The sequence below is a fragment of the Macrotis lagotis genome, chromosome 1 (assembly GCF_037893015.1).
Source record: "Macrotis lagotis isolate mMagLag1 chromosome 1, bilby.v1.9.chrom.fasta, whole genome shotgun sequence".
Taxonomy (NCBI): Eukaryota; Metazoa; Chordata; class Mammalia; order Peramelemorphia; family Peramelidae; genus Macrotis; species Macrotis lagotis.
The window spans coordinates 298882599-298897226 of NC_133658.1; the positions used below are offsets into that span (position 1 = coordinate 298882599).

The 14628-nt window shown below is 40.6% G+C and overlaps 1 protein-coding gene across 2 annotated transcripts in view; it reads right to left on the reverse strand.

The window, feature by feature from the left end:
- SLC12A3 (solute carrier family 12 member 3) overlaps positions 1–14628 on the reverse strand; it is a 55321-nt gene that overhangs the window by 13205 nt on the left and 27488 nt on the right. For both annotated transcript variants that reach the window (XM_074211266.1, XM_074211265.1), the window contains exons 17-25: positions 13995–14135; positions 12953–13059; positions 10314–10396; positions 10156–10227; positions 9701–9802; positions 8071–8182; positions 5002–5088; positions 1639–1774; positions 421–488 (exon numbers count right to left, since the gene is read on the reverse strand). In XM_074211266.1, the coding sequence (XP_074067367.1) occupies positions 421–488; positions 1639–1774; positions 5002–5088; positions 8071–8182; positions 9701–9802; positions 10156–10227; positions 10314–10396; positions 12953–13059; positions 13995–14135 (908 nt within the window). The remainder of the gene's footprint in view (positions 1–420; positions 489–1638; positions 1775–5001; positions 5089–8070; positions 8183–9700; positions 9803–10155; positions 10228–10313; positions 10397–12952; positions 13060–13994; positions 14136–14628) is intronic.

Sequence of the window (14628 nt, forward strand, 5' to 3'; positions counted from 1 at the left end):
CTCAATATATGTGAGGTGAATTGTACTGGTTTCAAATGACTGAACTGGATAAAAGTCCATGACTTTCAGCTAATATGAAACAGGACAAAAGTATTAGGGGAGGTGGCTCAGCAAAATGTACCTCCTTCTAAGTGGGGTGTAATGCTAGAAAACAGTAGGGTACCTCAGGTTCCAGTTATAAAACTGATTTAGTGTGAAAAGAGAAAAAGAGGGGAAGAAGTGAAAACAATGGAGTCAGTGATTCTGCAACTCTCACCGAGGGGCTTAGCCAATCCAGCTGTGGTGCTCTATGATGAGAGCTGGAATGGGAACCTCCCTGGCAACATATTGGAATCACATGATTCCAATCATGGTCCTTTATATCTTTGAGCCAGGGAGGCAAGCCTTTCCTTTCCTGGCTTGGAACAAGACTTGACTTACATGACTATGAGCGCAGCATCTCGGGAATAATCCAACAGAACCTCGTTCAGTCTCACCTGCCGAAGTGACTGAGGGGAGAACAGAACTCATCAGCACTCTGGAGTGGATAGCAGTCCATCTAGGGGTGTCCCTGTCTTAATTTTAAATAATAGGTTCTTCACTTGAGGTCCACTTATTTTTAAAAATGCTTTGATAACCATATTTCATTTTTTTTAGTTTATTATTTTGTTTTTATAAAATGTATGAAAATAATTTATAGTATTTTATGCATTAAAATACCTTCTATAAAAAGATTTATAATAGTCTTTGCCATATTACCTAATGGGTCCATAACACAAAAAAAGTTAAGAACCTTTGATCTAAATAAATATGTATTATCTGGTCATCTGGGAGAGGCAGAGAAGTTCAGGATAATTTGGAATTTAATTGCCAAACTCAACTCCTTCAGGAAGCCTTCCTTGATTGACTCTACTTGACACTTAATATTGACATAATTGGTGAAGTATATTAATTTTCAATTCTTTTAATGTTGCTTTGTGTGAGTATTTAAAAGAACTAAAAATTCTGAGTGGGGATCCTGTATCTCCAACTGGATTATAAACTTGGTCAGTGACTGAATTTTTTTTATTTTTCTTATCTTCTTCCTCCAGTATGTAGGACATTAAGAGTCATCAATAAATATTGTTTATCAGCTATCTAGAAGAAAGGTTTGCAAGGAATGGGAAATAGGGGGTAGGATGGTACCATCATTTCAGTGGAATCACTAAAAAGAAGAGAAAGCAACATGGTAAAGGGAGGAAGTATTGAATATGGACCTAAGAAGTTTGAATCCTAGTCTTAGCCATGCTACTAATTCCCTTTGGGTCTTGGGACAAATTGCTTTCTCTTCCCTAGGATAAGGAATCACTGTAAAATGAGAAGTTGGACTAGATGATATCTAACATCTTATTCAGCTCTAAGATTTGATTCAATTTGGGTTCTACCCCATCCTATCATTTACCCTGGAGGAGAGACAGAGGAGAGATGTAGGGGTCAAATGAAAATCAGCACCCCATATGAGCAATAAAACTGGCAGCATGACCCGATTTATACTATCCTCAAAGTTGCTCATCTAATATGGCTCCAGATGCCAGGGTCAGAGGAAGGCTCCCAAATCTCCACTTGTCCTTTTCCCTCCTTCCCATGGTACCAACTCAAAAACATCCTTGCCAATCATACCTTCATTTTGTTCTTATTAATCTCCTCATCTGAGATCTTCCAGGGACAATCACGTCTCATCTCATTAACAGTAGCCTCATCCTTGAAGCCGTCATTCAGCCGAAAAGGGGCAATCATGTCCTCAAACCTCTTGGTGCTGTGGACAGAGGAAAGAATCTGAGAAACTCTGCTTTCACTGTGGAACAAGTAGTAGGAGGATCGAAGGGGGAATCAAGGTCAGGTGTAATAAGGAAAAGGGAAGGGAAGAGGAAAAGAAGAAAGATTTCTATGATACCTAGAATATGCCAAGCAATTTACAATTTTATCAACCTCATGACAACTTTATAAGGTAAATGTTATTATCTTCATTTCACAACAAGGAAACTGAGGCAGACAGAGAAAACAGGGTTAAGTGACTTGCCTAGGGTTGCATAACTAGTAAGTGTCTGAGGCTGGACTTGAATTTAGGTTTTCATGCATTCCTAGGGTAGTGAGATGGTGTAGTGGATAGAGGGCTGGGCTTGAAATCAGGGAGATGAGCCTTCTTGAGTTCAAATCTGGCCCCAGACACTTATTAGTTGTATTACCCTGGGAATGTCATTTAACTCTGTTTCCCTTAGTTTCCTCCTCTACAAAATGAGCTGGAAAAGGAAATGGCAAGCCACTCAGTATCTTTGCCAAGAAAACCCCAAATAAGGTCATGAAGAATTGGATGCACATGAAATGAAAGAACAACTTCCTAGCACTCCATTCACTGTGCCATCTAGCAGCCTCTAAAGAAAAATCTCTCCTCATTTATTCATTCCCAAGAGAACTTGGAAGATTCCTTTTGCTCTTTTTCTCCTCTCTCTTCTTCCCTGAAGAATAGTAGCTGGCATAAGAGCTACATGGTACTTTATTGTCTCATTTGATCTTCCTAAGAAGCCTGAAATCATTATTATTCTTATTTTACAGAAGTGAACTAAGTTGTTAAAGATTATTTATATAGCTTCTATGGCTCACTGGGACTTGAGCCCAGATCTTCTGACCACAATTCTAGACTTTTTTCTAATTGACTATAGCTTCTCCCTTCTTTGCCTCCCCCTACTCCTTTCTTCTCTCTTTTAGATCAGTCTTTGAGGGTGGTTGGAATACAGAAGAGCAGGAAAGAGAATGTGGGTACAGGAAAGCATTGATTTATTCAGCAGGCATATTTCTGGAAAAGCTATTTAAATCAAAGTTTTCTAAATGGAATCTCATTTTAAATGCCTGACCAGAGACAGGGCTGAGTTTTTGGTAGGTGAAATGCCAGTTAAAGGAGTCATAGTGAAAAGTTTCAAATAATAATTCCTATCTACCAGATTTTTTTTTTTTTTACAGATCTGGACTACCAGTCATGTCAGCCTCTCCAAGGATCTCTTATCTTGCCCAGGTTGGAAGTCCTCATAGATCTAATCTTACCACTGATCAGCATGGAAGTTTTGACCTGCTCCACTTCTGTCCTGAGCTAGCTCTCTCCTCCTCAGGTAGCCAGGTGGCCCCTCATTCCCTAAGTATTCACCCTGTTGGTGCAGCTAGAATTCCCAAGTTCAAGTGATCCATCAAGTGATCCTTAACATTCCCAGCTGAAGAAATTATGGGCATGGACAATCACATCCAGTCTGTGCCTTGTGCTGCATTTTTGCCTTGTGTTTATTTTATATTTGCTTATATGTATGCCTATTATTTCCCTCCCAAAGAATGTAAGATTCTTTTTTCTTTTAGGTTTTTTTTTAGATTTTTTAAGGCAATGGGGTTAAGTAGCTTGCCCAAGGCCACACAGATAAGTAATTATTAAATGTCTGAGGCCAGATTTGAACTCAGGTACTCCTGACTCCAAGGCCAGTGCTCTATCCACTGTGCCACCTAGCTGCCCGAGAATGTAAGATTCTTGAGGGCAAGGAATGCATATTAAATTTGAATTAATGCCCACCCCACCCCAGTATCTAGCACATATTAAATGCCTGCTGATTGATTTCATATTAGCTTCATGTGGGAATACACTTGTCATTACATGGAGAGAAGGGATGGTCCTTGGCCAAATCATCCTAGGGTCTCCTTTTTTTAGCTTCCAAGTACTGGTGGGGAAAGTAAAGAATTAGCATAAAGCCAGATCACCCTGAAATATAGGGAAAGACAACTTCCATCCCTGAGCTGGCTAAGAGCACCTCCCAACAAGAAGCAACTCCAAGGCTGGAGAAAGCTTAGGAATCAGTGAGCCTAAGGAGTCATTCATTTCTATGAGACCTGACCCCTTAAAGCTCTAGCAGGAAGCTCAGGGATTGACTAAATCTTGGAGTTTGAAGCATCCCTCAGTTTCTTTATGGATAAACTCTTTGAAAAACTTGGTTCCCCCCAAACTTCAGTACACATTCTGCCTTCTACGTGAAGCTTTTCCTTCCCTCTGACCCCTGCCAGTTCGAGCTCTGACTACTCAAATTACTTTGCATTCTTTTTAAATATATTATGTGTGTATTTATTTTCATATTGTTTCCCCAGTTCAAATGTAAGCTCCTTGAGGGAAGGGAAGTATTTCACTTATGTCTGTAAACTCCAGGGCTTAGCACAGTGCCAGCCCATGGTAGGTTTTTAATAAATGCTGATGAAAACTGTCAGGAAGGCTTCTGAAGGGGAAAAATTCTTCTGTTACCTGGCACATGTCAGGTTCTTCAGATTTAGAGATGGAAAAGACAAAGATCATCTGGCTGATATTCTCCTCTTACAAAGAAGGAAATCAAGGTCCAGAGAAGGAAAGAAAGGGATTTGATCAAGTTTGTACAGTAGTAAAGTTAAGAATCAAACCCAGGTCTTCTGATGCTAAATCTAGCCCTCTTTTCATTTATCCTAGAGACATCTGATAAATAAATTCTGCCAGGTTTTACCTCTAGGCAAGCCTTGGAGAAAGGCCCAGGCAGTAAAGATCAGAAAACCTGAAGAAACCACAAAGAAACCCCATCCCACCACTATTATAAAGTATTTAAGATGCTTGTTTTTCCTTCCTTTCTTTCAGATATCACAACATTATTGAGTTGGAAGGGACCTCTGTAGTCTTCTAATCCAAAAAAGAACCCAGTGCACTACACATCTAACAGGGAGTCAACCCACCTTAGCTTGAAGACCTCCAGAGGGAGGAATCCTACAAGAGAGCCCATTCCTCCTTAGGATGACACTATTAGTTAGTGTTTCCCTTTTACTGACACTGTAACTGGACCAGGCTCCTTAGAGGTTGAATCTCATCACTGAGGGGAGATTCACAATCTTTTTTTCTGGGACAGTGTAATTCCATTTTGAGATCATTTGAAAAATGTCCCCTACCCATGTCTACCATACTCCTGTGCCCCAAAGTTCCAAAATAAAGAGAATTACTGTTCTGGCCGGGGCTTCTGATTGATGTCAGGAAGGACATGAACTTCATGGAATCCTAGACGGAACTTGCTCAGCAGTGAAATGATCCTGAAAAGCAGGTTAAGACAGATTTGTTATTGTTATTGTTGTTTTTCCTCATTTATTAAATAAAGTTCACAAAGTATTTCCTTCATAAGAGTCAGGTTTTATTATTTCAATTTTATTCTCACAGTTTTTTGTAAACTTGCCTAGGGTCACAGCTAACAGGTTTGTTTCTAAATGCCTTGCATCTCTTCTGATGTGATTTTAGCAGTAAAATTTACCCTTCCCATCTTCTTATGTCTTTATCTCACAGCTGGGGCTGCAAATGTTTGTTAATGACATTTGACATTTTCAAAAGTATGAAAAGGGGACATAAAACCCAAAAATGTCACCAATGTTCCTCTAATAGAAACATATTTGGGTTTCAGGTACAGAGCTAGGGGTTTGTGACTTGGGGCTCACTCAGAGCTGAAACCTTCTTACTGTGTGATTTTTGGGGAACTTAGGTTGCAAAATTGTTACTCTGTGGATGCTTATAATGTGTCTAGCACTGTGAAGGACAGCAAAGAATAGTGCCCATCCTTTTTTTCTGAGGTTATGGGGCTCTGTCTTTTTGTTCTATGGACATTTAAAGAAGGGACAAATCTATTTGAGTCAGGAAGGAGTCACAGAATAAGTGAAGGGCTTGATCTGGGCCTTGGAGGGCAGGCAAAAGTCAAATAGATGGAGGTGAAAGAGTAGGAAGGCTATCCCAGATAGATGGAAAAGGCCCAGATATGTGTGACTGGTTTCTGTGAAAGAGACTGGCCGAGTTTGAATGGAAGCTGTGTGCTTGAGAGTGGAAAGAGATATGATTGCATGCATAGGTATGGAAGGGAAAGTCAGATTGGAGAAGGCTGTAATGTCCCACTTTGGGCAGCCAGGTCTCTTCCTGGTTTTCCACAGGTCTTCGGGGTGCCCTGGACATGCCAGCATGTTCAGTAATGAAAGTCAGCCAGTGAGAGATAAGCAAGTAGTTTATTGCAGGCAGATGCTACATCTCTACATCTCTCTCTCTCTCACATAGTTGAGTAAGGGTATATATAAGCCCAGTCCCCTTGTTATCAGCATTCCTCATCTCCAGGCACTGAGAAAGAGTAATGAGCATGCCACAAAAGGTGTGTATCCTGGCTTAAACAGGATGAGGATGAAAGGCAGAGAGATAAGGACCAAAACTCCTTCTTGAGAATCTTCAACAAGATAAGGATGAAAGGCAGAAAACAAACAGAAGCACCAGAGGTCCTTCCTGAGTTCAGAGCACTCTGGTATGGACATTCCTGTTGTCCCTGGTCTCATGACTCTCAGGATGAACTCCTCATGGCCATGCACTCTGTCTATTAACCCCTTACAGAAGGCCTTTAAAGCATCCATGCAGGTGATTCCACATTGTTTCATGTTCATTTAAAGATAATTATCCTTGGGGGCAGCTAGGCAGCACAGTGGATAGAGCACTGGCCCTGGAGTCAGGATGATCTGATTCAAATCTGGCCTCAGACAGTTACTAATTACCTAGCTGTGTGACCTTGGGCAAGTCACTTAACCCCATTGCCTTTCAACCCCCCCCCCCAAGAAAACAAACAAACCAACCCCCCAAAAGAGATTTATCTTGAGAGAGGACAGTCCACAGAAGGACTGGTCTAGCTAGTGCCAATGAAGCTATTGGGTAGAGGAAAAGGCTGAGGGGAATAGTGGTTAAGAATGGAAGCTGACAGAATGACATGTCCCTAAGTGCCTACTTAAATTGTTTATTGCTGAATCTGAAGGATTATATTCTTCACTTTTCCTCCATTGCTTACTGGCTTTTTACCAGAGGGGAAAGAAAGCTCCATTCACATGACCTTCTCTCTCACACACATATGAATGATTACCTTCTGCTATTTTTAAAAATAAATTTATTATTTATTTTTAATATTCATTTTTTAAAATCTGGAGTTCCAAATTCTCTCCCTTCCCCCCCTTCTGTCCCTCCCTTCCTCCACCCTTTGATAAGGCTAGCAATGTAGATTTTAAGAGCAAATTGCCCCCTTCCCATCTTCTTTTGTCTTTTAGCTTACCATGGAGGTGGCATATGCTTATCCTGGGCACCTGGCATTTTCAGAAATATGAAAAGAGGATATGAAACCAAAAACAATTTCTCAAATGTTTCTCTAATAAGAGTAACTGGAGCCTTAAAATAATCAAACAAGAGAACCAGAGCTTGAAGTCTGCTGTGAGACTGCTTCACAGGTGACCTCCTTATTGTGTAGTTATTTGGGTGACTAAGTTAGTATTGCAATAGTATTCTGATCGACTTCTCTCCCTTAAGTGTCTCAGCACTCTAGTCTATCTTATCAGCTTTCAAATCGGCCATGTCACTCCCCTATTCAGTAAATGTTATTGACTCTCAATATTTTAAGGATCAAATATAAAATCTTTTCTTTGGTTTTCAAAATCTTTTCAAAATATTTTACTCTCTTCTAAAAACTGATGATACAGTGACACAGGCCTCATGCTGTTCCTTGCACAAGATTATCTCTTGGTTCTAGATCTTTTCTCTGGCCATCCCCTATGCCTGGAATTCTCCCTCTTAATCTCTGTCTTCTGGCTTCCTTGGCTTTCAAGTGTTAGTCAGAGAGCCCCACTTTCTGCAAGGTCTTCCTTAGTCCTCTTTAATATTTTTTTTTTTTTTTTTTTTAGGTTTTTGCAAGGCAAACAGGGTTAAGTGGCTTGCCCAAGGCCAAACGGCTAGGTAATTATTAACCCAGGTACTCCTGACTCCTGACTCCAAGGCCGGTGCTTTATCCACTACGCCACCTAGCCACCCTTGGTTTATTCTTTTATTGATTGTCTAGACTTAAGAAACTGATGTATCCTTCATAAATTTTTTTCAATTCAATTAAACATCTAGCAGCCTACCACTGCTTCATCAAAGAGTGTCTTCACCAGGTTTTTGAGTATCATTGAATGTCCCAAACTTAGAGAACACTGGTTGATGGCAAAAGAGTTAAGTTTCCATCCACACCCACTTACGCCTTTCTCTCTTCATCCATCCTGTTGATTTGGCCCCCAACAAACACTCGGATCTTACACTTGTTCCACCTCTTCTTTCGACTGAGGAGATAGGGAATCAGGAGGGTGAGGCCTTGCCAAAGAAAATGATACAACAAAGAAGTCAAAAGGGCAGCAGAGTCAGTGGTACAAGTTGCCCCATTGCCCATCTGCTTTTTTTTTTTTTTTTTTTAGATTTTGCAAGGCAATGGGGTTAAGTGGCTTGCCCAAGGCCACATGACTAGGTAATTATTAAGTGTCTGAGACCGGATTTGAACCCAGGTACTCCTGACTCCAAGGCCAGTGCTCTATCCACTGCACCACCTAGCTTCCCCCTGCCCATCTGCTTTTGCTGAGTCACAGTCTTTTACTGCCTCTTGTCTATCTTCTATGTAGATTTTATCACTTAATTCTCAAACTTTTGAAAAATATCAACCACTCTATTCAAGGAACTGGACCAGCTATCTCATTAAAAGAAAGACATTTGCTGTTTGTCTTACAAGGTCAAAGAAAGCAATGTAGTTGAATGGAACTCCCAGGTCTGGGATTCAAGAGACCTGGGTTCTGTCTTGGGTCTTTATACTGTCAGTGTTAGCTTTGGACAATTATTTTCAGAGAATTATAGGATTATAGAATGTAGCCAGTTAGGTACTGTAGTAAATAGAGCATTGGGCTTGGAGTCTGGAAGATCTGTGTTCAAATTCAGATTTAGATATAATCTATTTGACCTTGGGCAAGTCACTTAACTTCTGTCTTAAATTTCTGATCTATAAAATGGGAATAAAAATAACATATTCCTCCCAGGATTTTTTATGAGGATCAAATGAAATAATGTTTATGAAGTATTATATAAATGCTAGCTATTATAATTATTAGATCTGGAAAACACCTTAGATAATTCACCACTCCTAATTCCTAAGTTTTAGTTTCTTCATCTATAAAAATGAGGGGTGGGGGAGGTTTGTGGATTTGGTTTCTTTCATCTTTAAAATCCAATATTGGGGCAGCTAAGTTTTGCAGGGATAAAGCACCGGCCCTGGAGTCAGGAGTACCTGGGTTCAAATCCGGTCTCAGACACTTAATAATTACCTAGCTGTGTGGCCTTGGGCAAGCCACTTAACCACATTTGCCTTGCAAAAAAAAAAAACCCTAAAAAAATCCAATATTGTTTTCTATATTGCTTCTATGTTGTTTTATTGTCAGCATATTTCTGAGAGGAAAGAGAATGGACAAGAACAGCTTCATAGGACTTAAGAGTTGCAAGGCACTGAGAATCATCTACTTGTTCCTATTTTCACAATATAGGATCAAAATATAAAGAAAGGGAAATCCATCCAAAATTTCATAGTCAGGTTCTGGAATATTCAATAGGACTCAAACAGTAATACCCAGAACAGGATTCCCAGATTAATACCTTCTCTACTAGAACTTATTTTCTCATGAATGATCATGTCAAGGACATGGTAAAAAAAATAGTTCCAAAAGATGGCAAAAAACAAACAAACAAACAAAAACATGTTAGGGGATGGGGGATGGCAAAGAGAGAGGCAGAGGGGCTTCTTTTTAGATCTTAAGACCTCAGCAATCTCCTAGTACTTTTGGGGTTACTGACCTCCATCATCAAAGAGCCAGTAGATATCAATGGTCTTCTTGCCCTGTTCAGACTGGAATATGGTGCTGGCTTGTTCTTCAGCCACCAGAACTTCAGGGCTCACTAGAAAAAGTTAGAAGGTCATCTGTAAGACAATAGACATACTTACCAATGACTCTGTGGCTAGGGGACAATTTGGCTCACCCATTCTTATCCATGTATCTTTTTTCCTTTCCCTTTGGCAGACCAAAAAGTATCCCCCATTCCCTACTCCTTGATCATGACTTTTATTGTAGCCATGGAGAGTTATGGGGACTTCCTAGGCCATAGCCAGATATATCATTGACAAGTCTGTCTTCTTTGACCTTTTTTTCAACTATGACTCTAAAGGAGGAAGAATGTGACCCAGGCTAGTCAGCTAACTTCCGCACAGATTGACAAATTACTGATGGTTAAATCTTAGGGCTGACATGTACCACTAACAGATGGCCTGGCTCCATTGGTTCTGGCTTCTTTCTGCTCTTCAGTGGGGTCAAATACAGGATTAACTATAATAAAGAAGAGAGAGGCATCCCTGAGTACAGACTGTCCATGATAACCTGGGAGTGTCTGGGATTCAGAGGACAGGACTTACTGTGGGCTTGCATCACTTCAGAGACGTTGAGACCTTCTCTCATCCTCATCACACACACACCATAGTTGAAATCAAAAGCATCACTGGGAAAAAAATAAACAAAGTCTTGCCCACTGCCTGTGCTTTGAGTTCCCTGAATCAGGAAATTATCACAGACCTTCCACACTAGTTGAGAATAAGTATTCAGAGAACAGTCTCATACAGAGGGAAGGCCTTGGCATTGTGGATGATGGCCTACTGGTATCATTAGAAGGGGATTTGTACCCAAATATCCTCACTATCTGACTGCTGGTCTGTTAGAAATTCTCCCCCTAGAGAATGCTTGAGGCTTAGCTAATGGATTTCTAAGTTTCTCTTCTAAAACGCAGGTGTCATTGAGAGGAGAAAAACATAGGAAGTCCCCAGAGCTTTATTATATTTGAGTTGATTAGATCTGCTTTCTTCTCATTGCAGGGGAGGGGTAGGGTAACATGAAAACACAACATTTGGGAGGTGAGAAGATGCTGAGGAAGAAGGAAAGGATATGAGATAAAGGGCAGTTCGATGGAAAATGTGCTGGTTTGGGAGTTATATGGGTCTTGATTTGGGGGGGCAGCGAGCTGGCATGATGGATAGAGTGTCGAGACTGGAGTAAGAAGACTCATCTGCCTGAGTTCAAATCTGGCCTCAGACACTCACTGACTGGGTGATCTTGGACAAGTCACTTAACCCTGTTTACCTCAGTTTCTGTATCTATAAAATGAGCTCATAAAGGTAATGAGCACACTTTTCCAGTATCTCTACCAAGAAAAGCTCATAGACAGTATTGACATGATATGGTCTACAGGGTCATAAATAATCAGACACAACTGAGAACATCAACCTCTGACAACAAATCCAGGATTCTTTCTAATAATTCTCAAAAGGCAGGGATTTTTCTTCTTACCTGGTAATAACTATAATAGTAACAGCAATAATAATAATAAGTAGCTATATAGTACTTTAAAGCTTGTAAAGTGATTCACAAATACTAACTCATTTGATCCTCACAACGACCCAATGAAGTGCGTACCATTATTATATTCATTTTACAGAAGAGGAAATTGAGACAGAAAGAGGGTAAGTAACTGCTCTGAGTTGCAGACCTAAGAAAATGTCTGAGAGAGGATTTCAATTAGGTCTTCCTGACTCCAGGTAGCTATTCCCTGAGCCACCCATCTGACAACTATGATTAATAAAGACAACTTGATGATGACACATTTTATCAGATTATTCTAGTACAGCACAACCTGGACAATCCAGGATCCAACTTGTTGCTACTCTCAATTAACTAGCTCAAATTTACATCTTCCTTTTTAAGAAATAGCATGGCAGAGAAAACAAAAAAGTGACCCTGGAAACAAGAACCACTGAGGTTAAGTCCTGCCTCTGACCCAGACTGCCTGTGTGACCCCAGGCAAGTTCCTTAACCTCTCCTTAAGCAAGACTAACTTTTGGAGGAGTTCTTGTTCCTCCTTGTAAGTTCCTTCTACTGATCAATCAATAACCACTTATTAAGCACTGGCTATGTAACACCTACCACTGTGCAAAGCCCTGGGGTCAAAAGAAAGGAAAAAAGTCAGTCCCTGTCCTAAAGAAGCTCACACTCTAATGGGGGAGATGATAAATATCTTATATGCAAAGTATGTACAGGATAAGTAGGACATAATCAACAGAGGGAAGGTACTAGAAATAAGAGGGTTTGGGAAAGAATTCCTCTAGGAGATGATCACTGGGACTTCATAGGTTCCATCCCTAACCCTTCCCAATTACAGACTATTTCCGTGCATGTCACTTCATTAAATTCTCTCATCCTTGCTTCGAGGTAGGCAGTGCCAATATCATTACTCCCATTTTATAGTAAAGGAAACTGAAAATGAGGAGTTAAATGACTTGCTCAAGGCTTTACAGAAAATTGAGGAATCAAAACATGATATATGGTCTCCTGCCAACTAATCTGATACTTTTTACACCGGATACCACTGCCTCTCTTAAAACAGAGGAAAAAAATCCTTGAGATCAGAGGTTTGTTTTTTGCTTTTGTTTTTTAGTTCACAGGATCAATATAAAGAGGGACTAACTTCCTAAGTTTTCTGGGTCTCTTCAGAAAGCATTGATGGTCAGAAAGGAGCCCCATCATACCAGAATCTTAAAAAAATCAGAGCTGGAAAGGCCCTTGCAAACCACTTAGTCTGACCTGGTCAATTCATAGAGGAAACAGGTTCAGTTAGGGAGAGCAATGTGTCCAGAGTTCCCTGACTAATTAGGGATAGTGGGAGGGCAAGAACTCAGTTCTCTTGGCAATGCAATAATTCTGGTTCCATTCACCATTAAGGTAGGAAAGTGATTTGGACATTTTAGATGAAAGAATAGCTCCATGGATTAGCCCTGAAATAACTCCCAAATCAAAACCATAGCTATGACCCTTTATTCAAACATGCTATTCTCAGAGATTCAGCTGCAGAGGCTCCTCTGGATGATTACCTAATGACAAGAATAAGGTGGGAGTAGGAGATAGGTCATCTGACCTATACTGGCCATCCTCCCTTCCAGGTGGAGAGAGTAGACTGCTTCCTCTGAAGATCCAAGGGCTGACTAAAGTCCCAGGCACTTAAACTTACTGCAGGATCCCAATGTAATCCTCCACTGTCGCTGGATGTGCTGACTGCCAGTTCTTTTTGTATCCAACCACCAGAATGTTGGGCTTCATCTTCCCAAGACCTGCTGCCTGTAGTCAAGGAATAGCTAGAGAAATATAGCCAGCTCCCCATCATTCTCATGTGGATTATTGGCTTTGTGGATTATTGGAGACATATTGTTTAATACCAAGTTGGCCATTCCTTTACTTTTTAATCCCTGTAACCTGAATGTGGTCATAGATTTACATGAATGTAAGCCAACGTATAATTAGAAAGTTATACAAGTCATCACATATGTATCCTAGAGCCAGGTATAAAAGCTTTTGGATTATCTCTGAGCCTCAGTTTTCTCATCTGAAAAATTCCTCAATCAGTAAAAATTAGATCTCTAAGCTCTCCTCCAGCTCTAGAGCTTATGATTCTTGACTTGTACCCCTAAATTGTGCAGATGATTGAATTTTTAGATTGTAAACTCCTTCAGAGCAGGGACCATCTGTGTATTATTCATCTTTATATTATACCCAGCACCAAGCATTGTGAGCTTGGTAAAATTAAAAGTTGACTCTAATAATGAAGAGTCAGACTCTTCCCCTCCCTTCCGGAAACATTCAGCTCTACTGTTTCCCATACTGTGTTTTCCTGCCTCTCCCAAAATTCATGTGAAGCTGCCTGAATAGGAGAGGGACATGTGGCAGACCTGGGTTCAGATTTGTCTCGGGTATATTCTAGCTCTGTGACCCTGAAAACACCTAATCTCTCTGAGTCTCAGTTTCCTCATCTGTAGAAGAGGTTTGTCTAGAGGTTCTGCAAGGACCCTCCTAACTCTAAATCTATGATTCTATGAAGTAGGGTGGCAAGGGTAATAAGAATCCAGGAAGAACTTCCCCACTGAAAAGAATGTAAGGAATGACTAGAGGTACCTATGGACTCTTCAGTGAAGGTCATTCAGAGTAGGTTGGACCCTCATCTGTCCACTCTGGATTAGACACAGAAGGGGCTCTCTGCTTTTTACTAATCACTTCACCTGAATTAAAATTTGGACTCCACTCCTCAAGTCCTCTGCAATCACATCTGAGTAGAAAGCCTTGATCTTCCTTTTGTTCAACCACTTTGTGTGCCCATTGGAGATGAGTCGGAGCTCTGGCAACCTCTGTTTTCGAGGTTCCTGCAGAAGGAATGCAAGAGATTCAGGGGCTGCCATATTGGAGAACTCAATGCTAGCCCAGGGTTAATCCTGCAGACCATCAGCAGAACTAAAGAGAGAAGAAAAGGGAAAGAAGAGGCAGGAGAAAAAGCTTGAGTCTGAAGGGATCTGAGGGAATGTCTAGTCCTCTATCTTCCCCATCCTTTATTTTATTATAGGGAAACTGAGGCCCAAGTGGAGAAAGTCACATAGAGGATAAAGCTGTAATCTAGATCCTTGCAGAGGTCTTTGGTGGGGGAGGAAGGGAGAAAGTAGAAGAAGTAAAAGATGGAAAGAGGAGGTGACAAAGAAGGAAGAAAAAAACATGAAGTTAATCTGTTAGCCAGATTGTGCCATACACAATAGTTAATATTCTGAACTAGAGTTAACAAGGAGCCACTAGAGATTCTTAAGAAAGAGAGTGACATCCTCATAAATGTGTGTTCCCATATGCCCCATGGAAAGTCCCTCATAT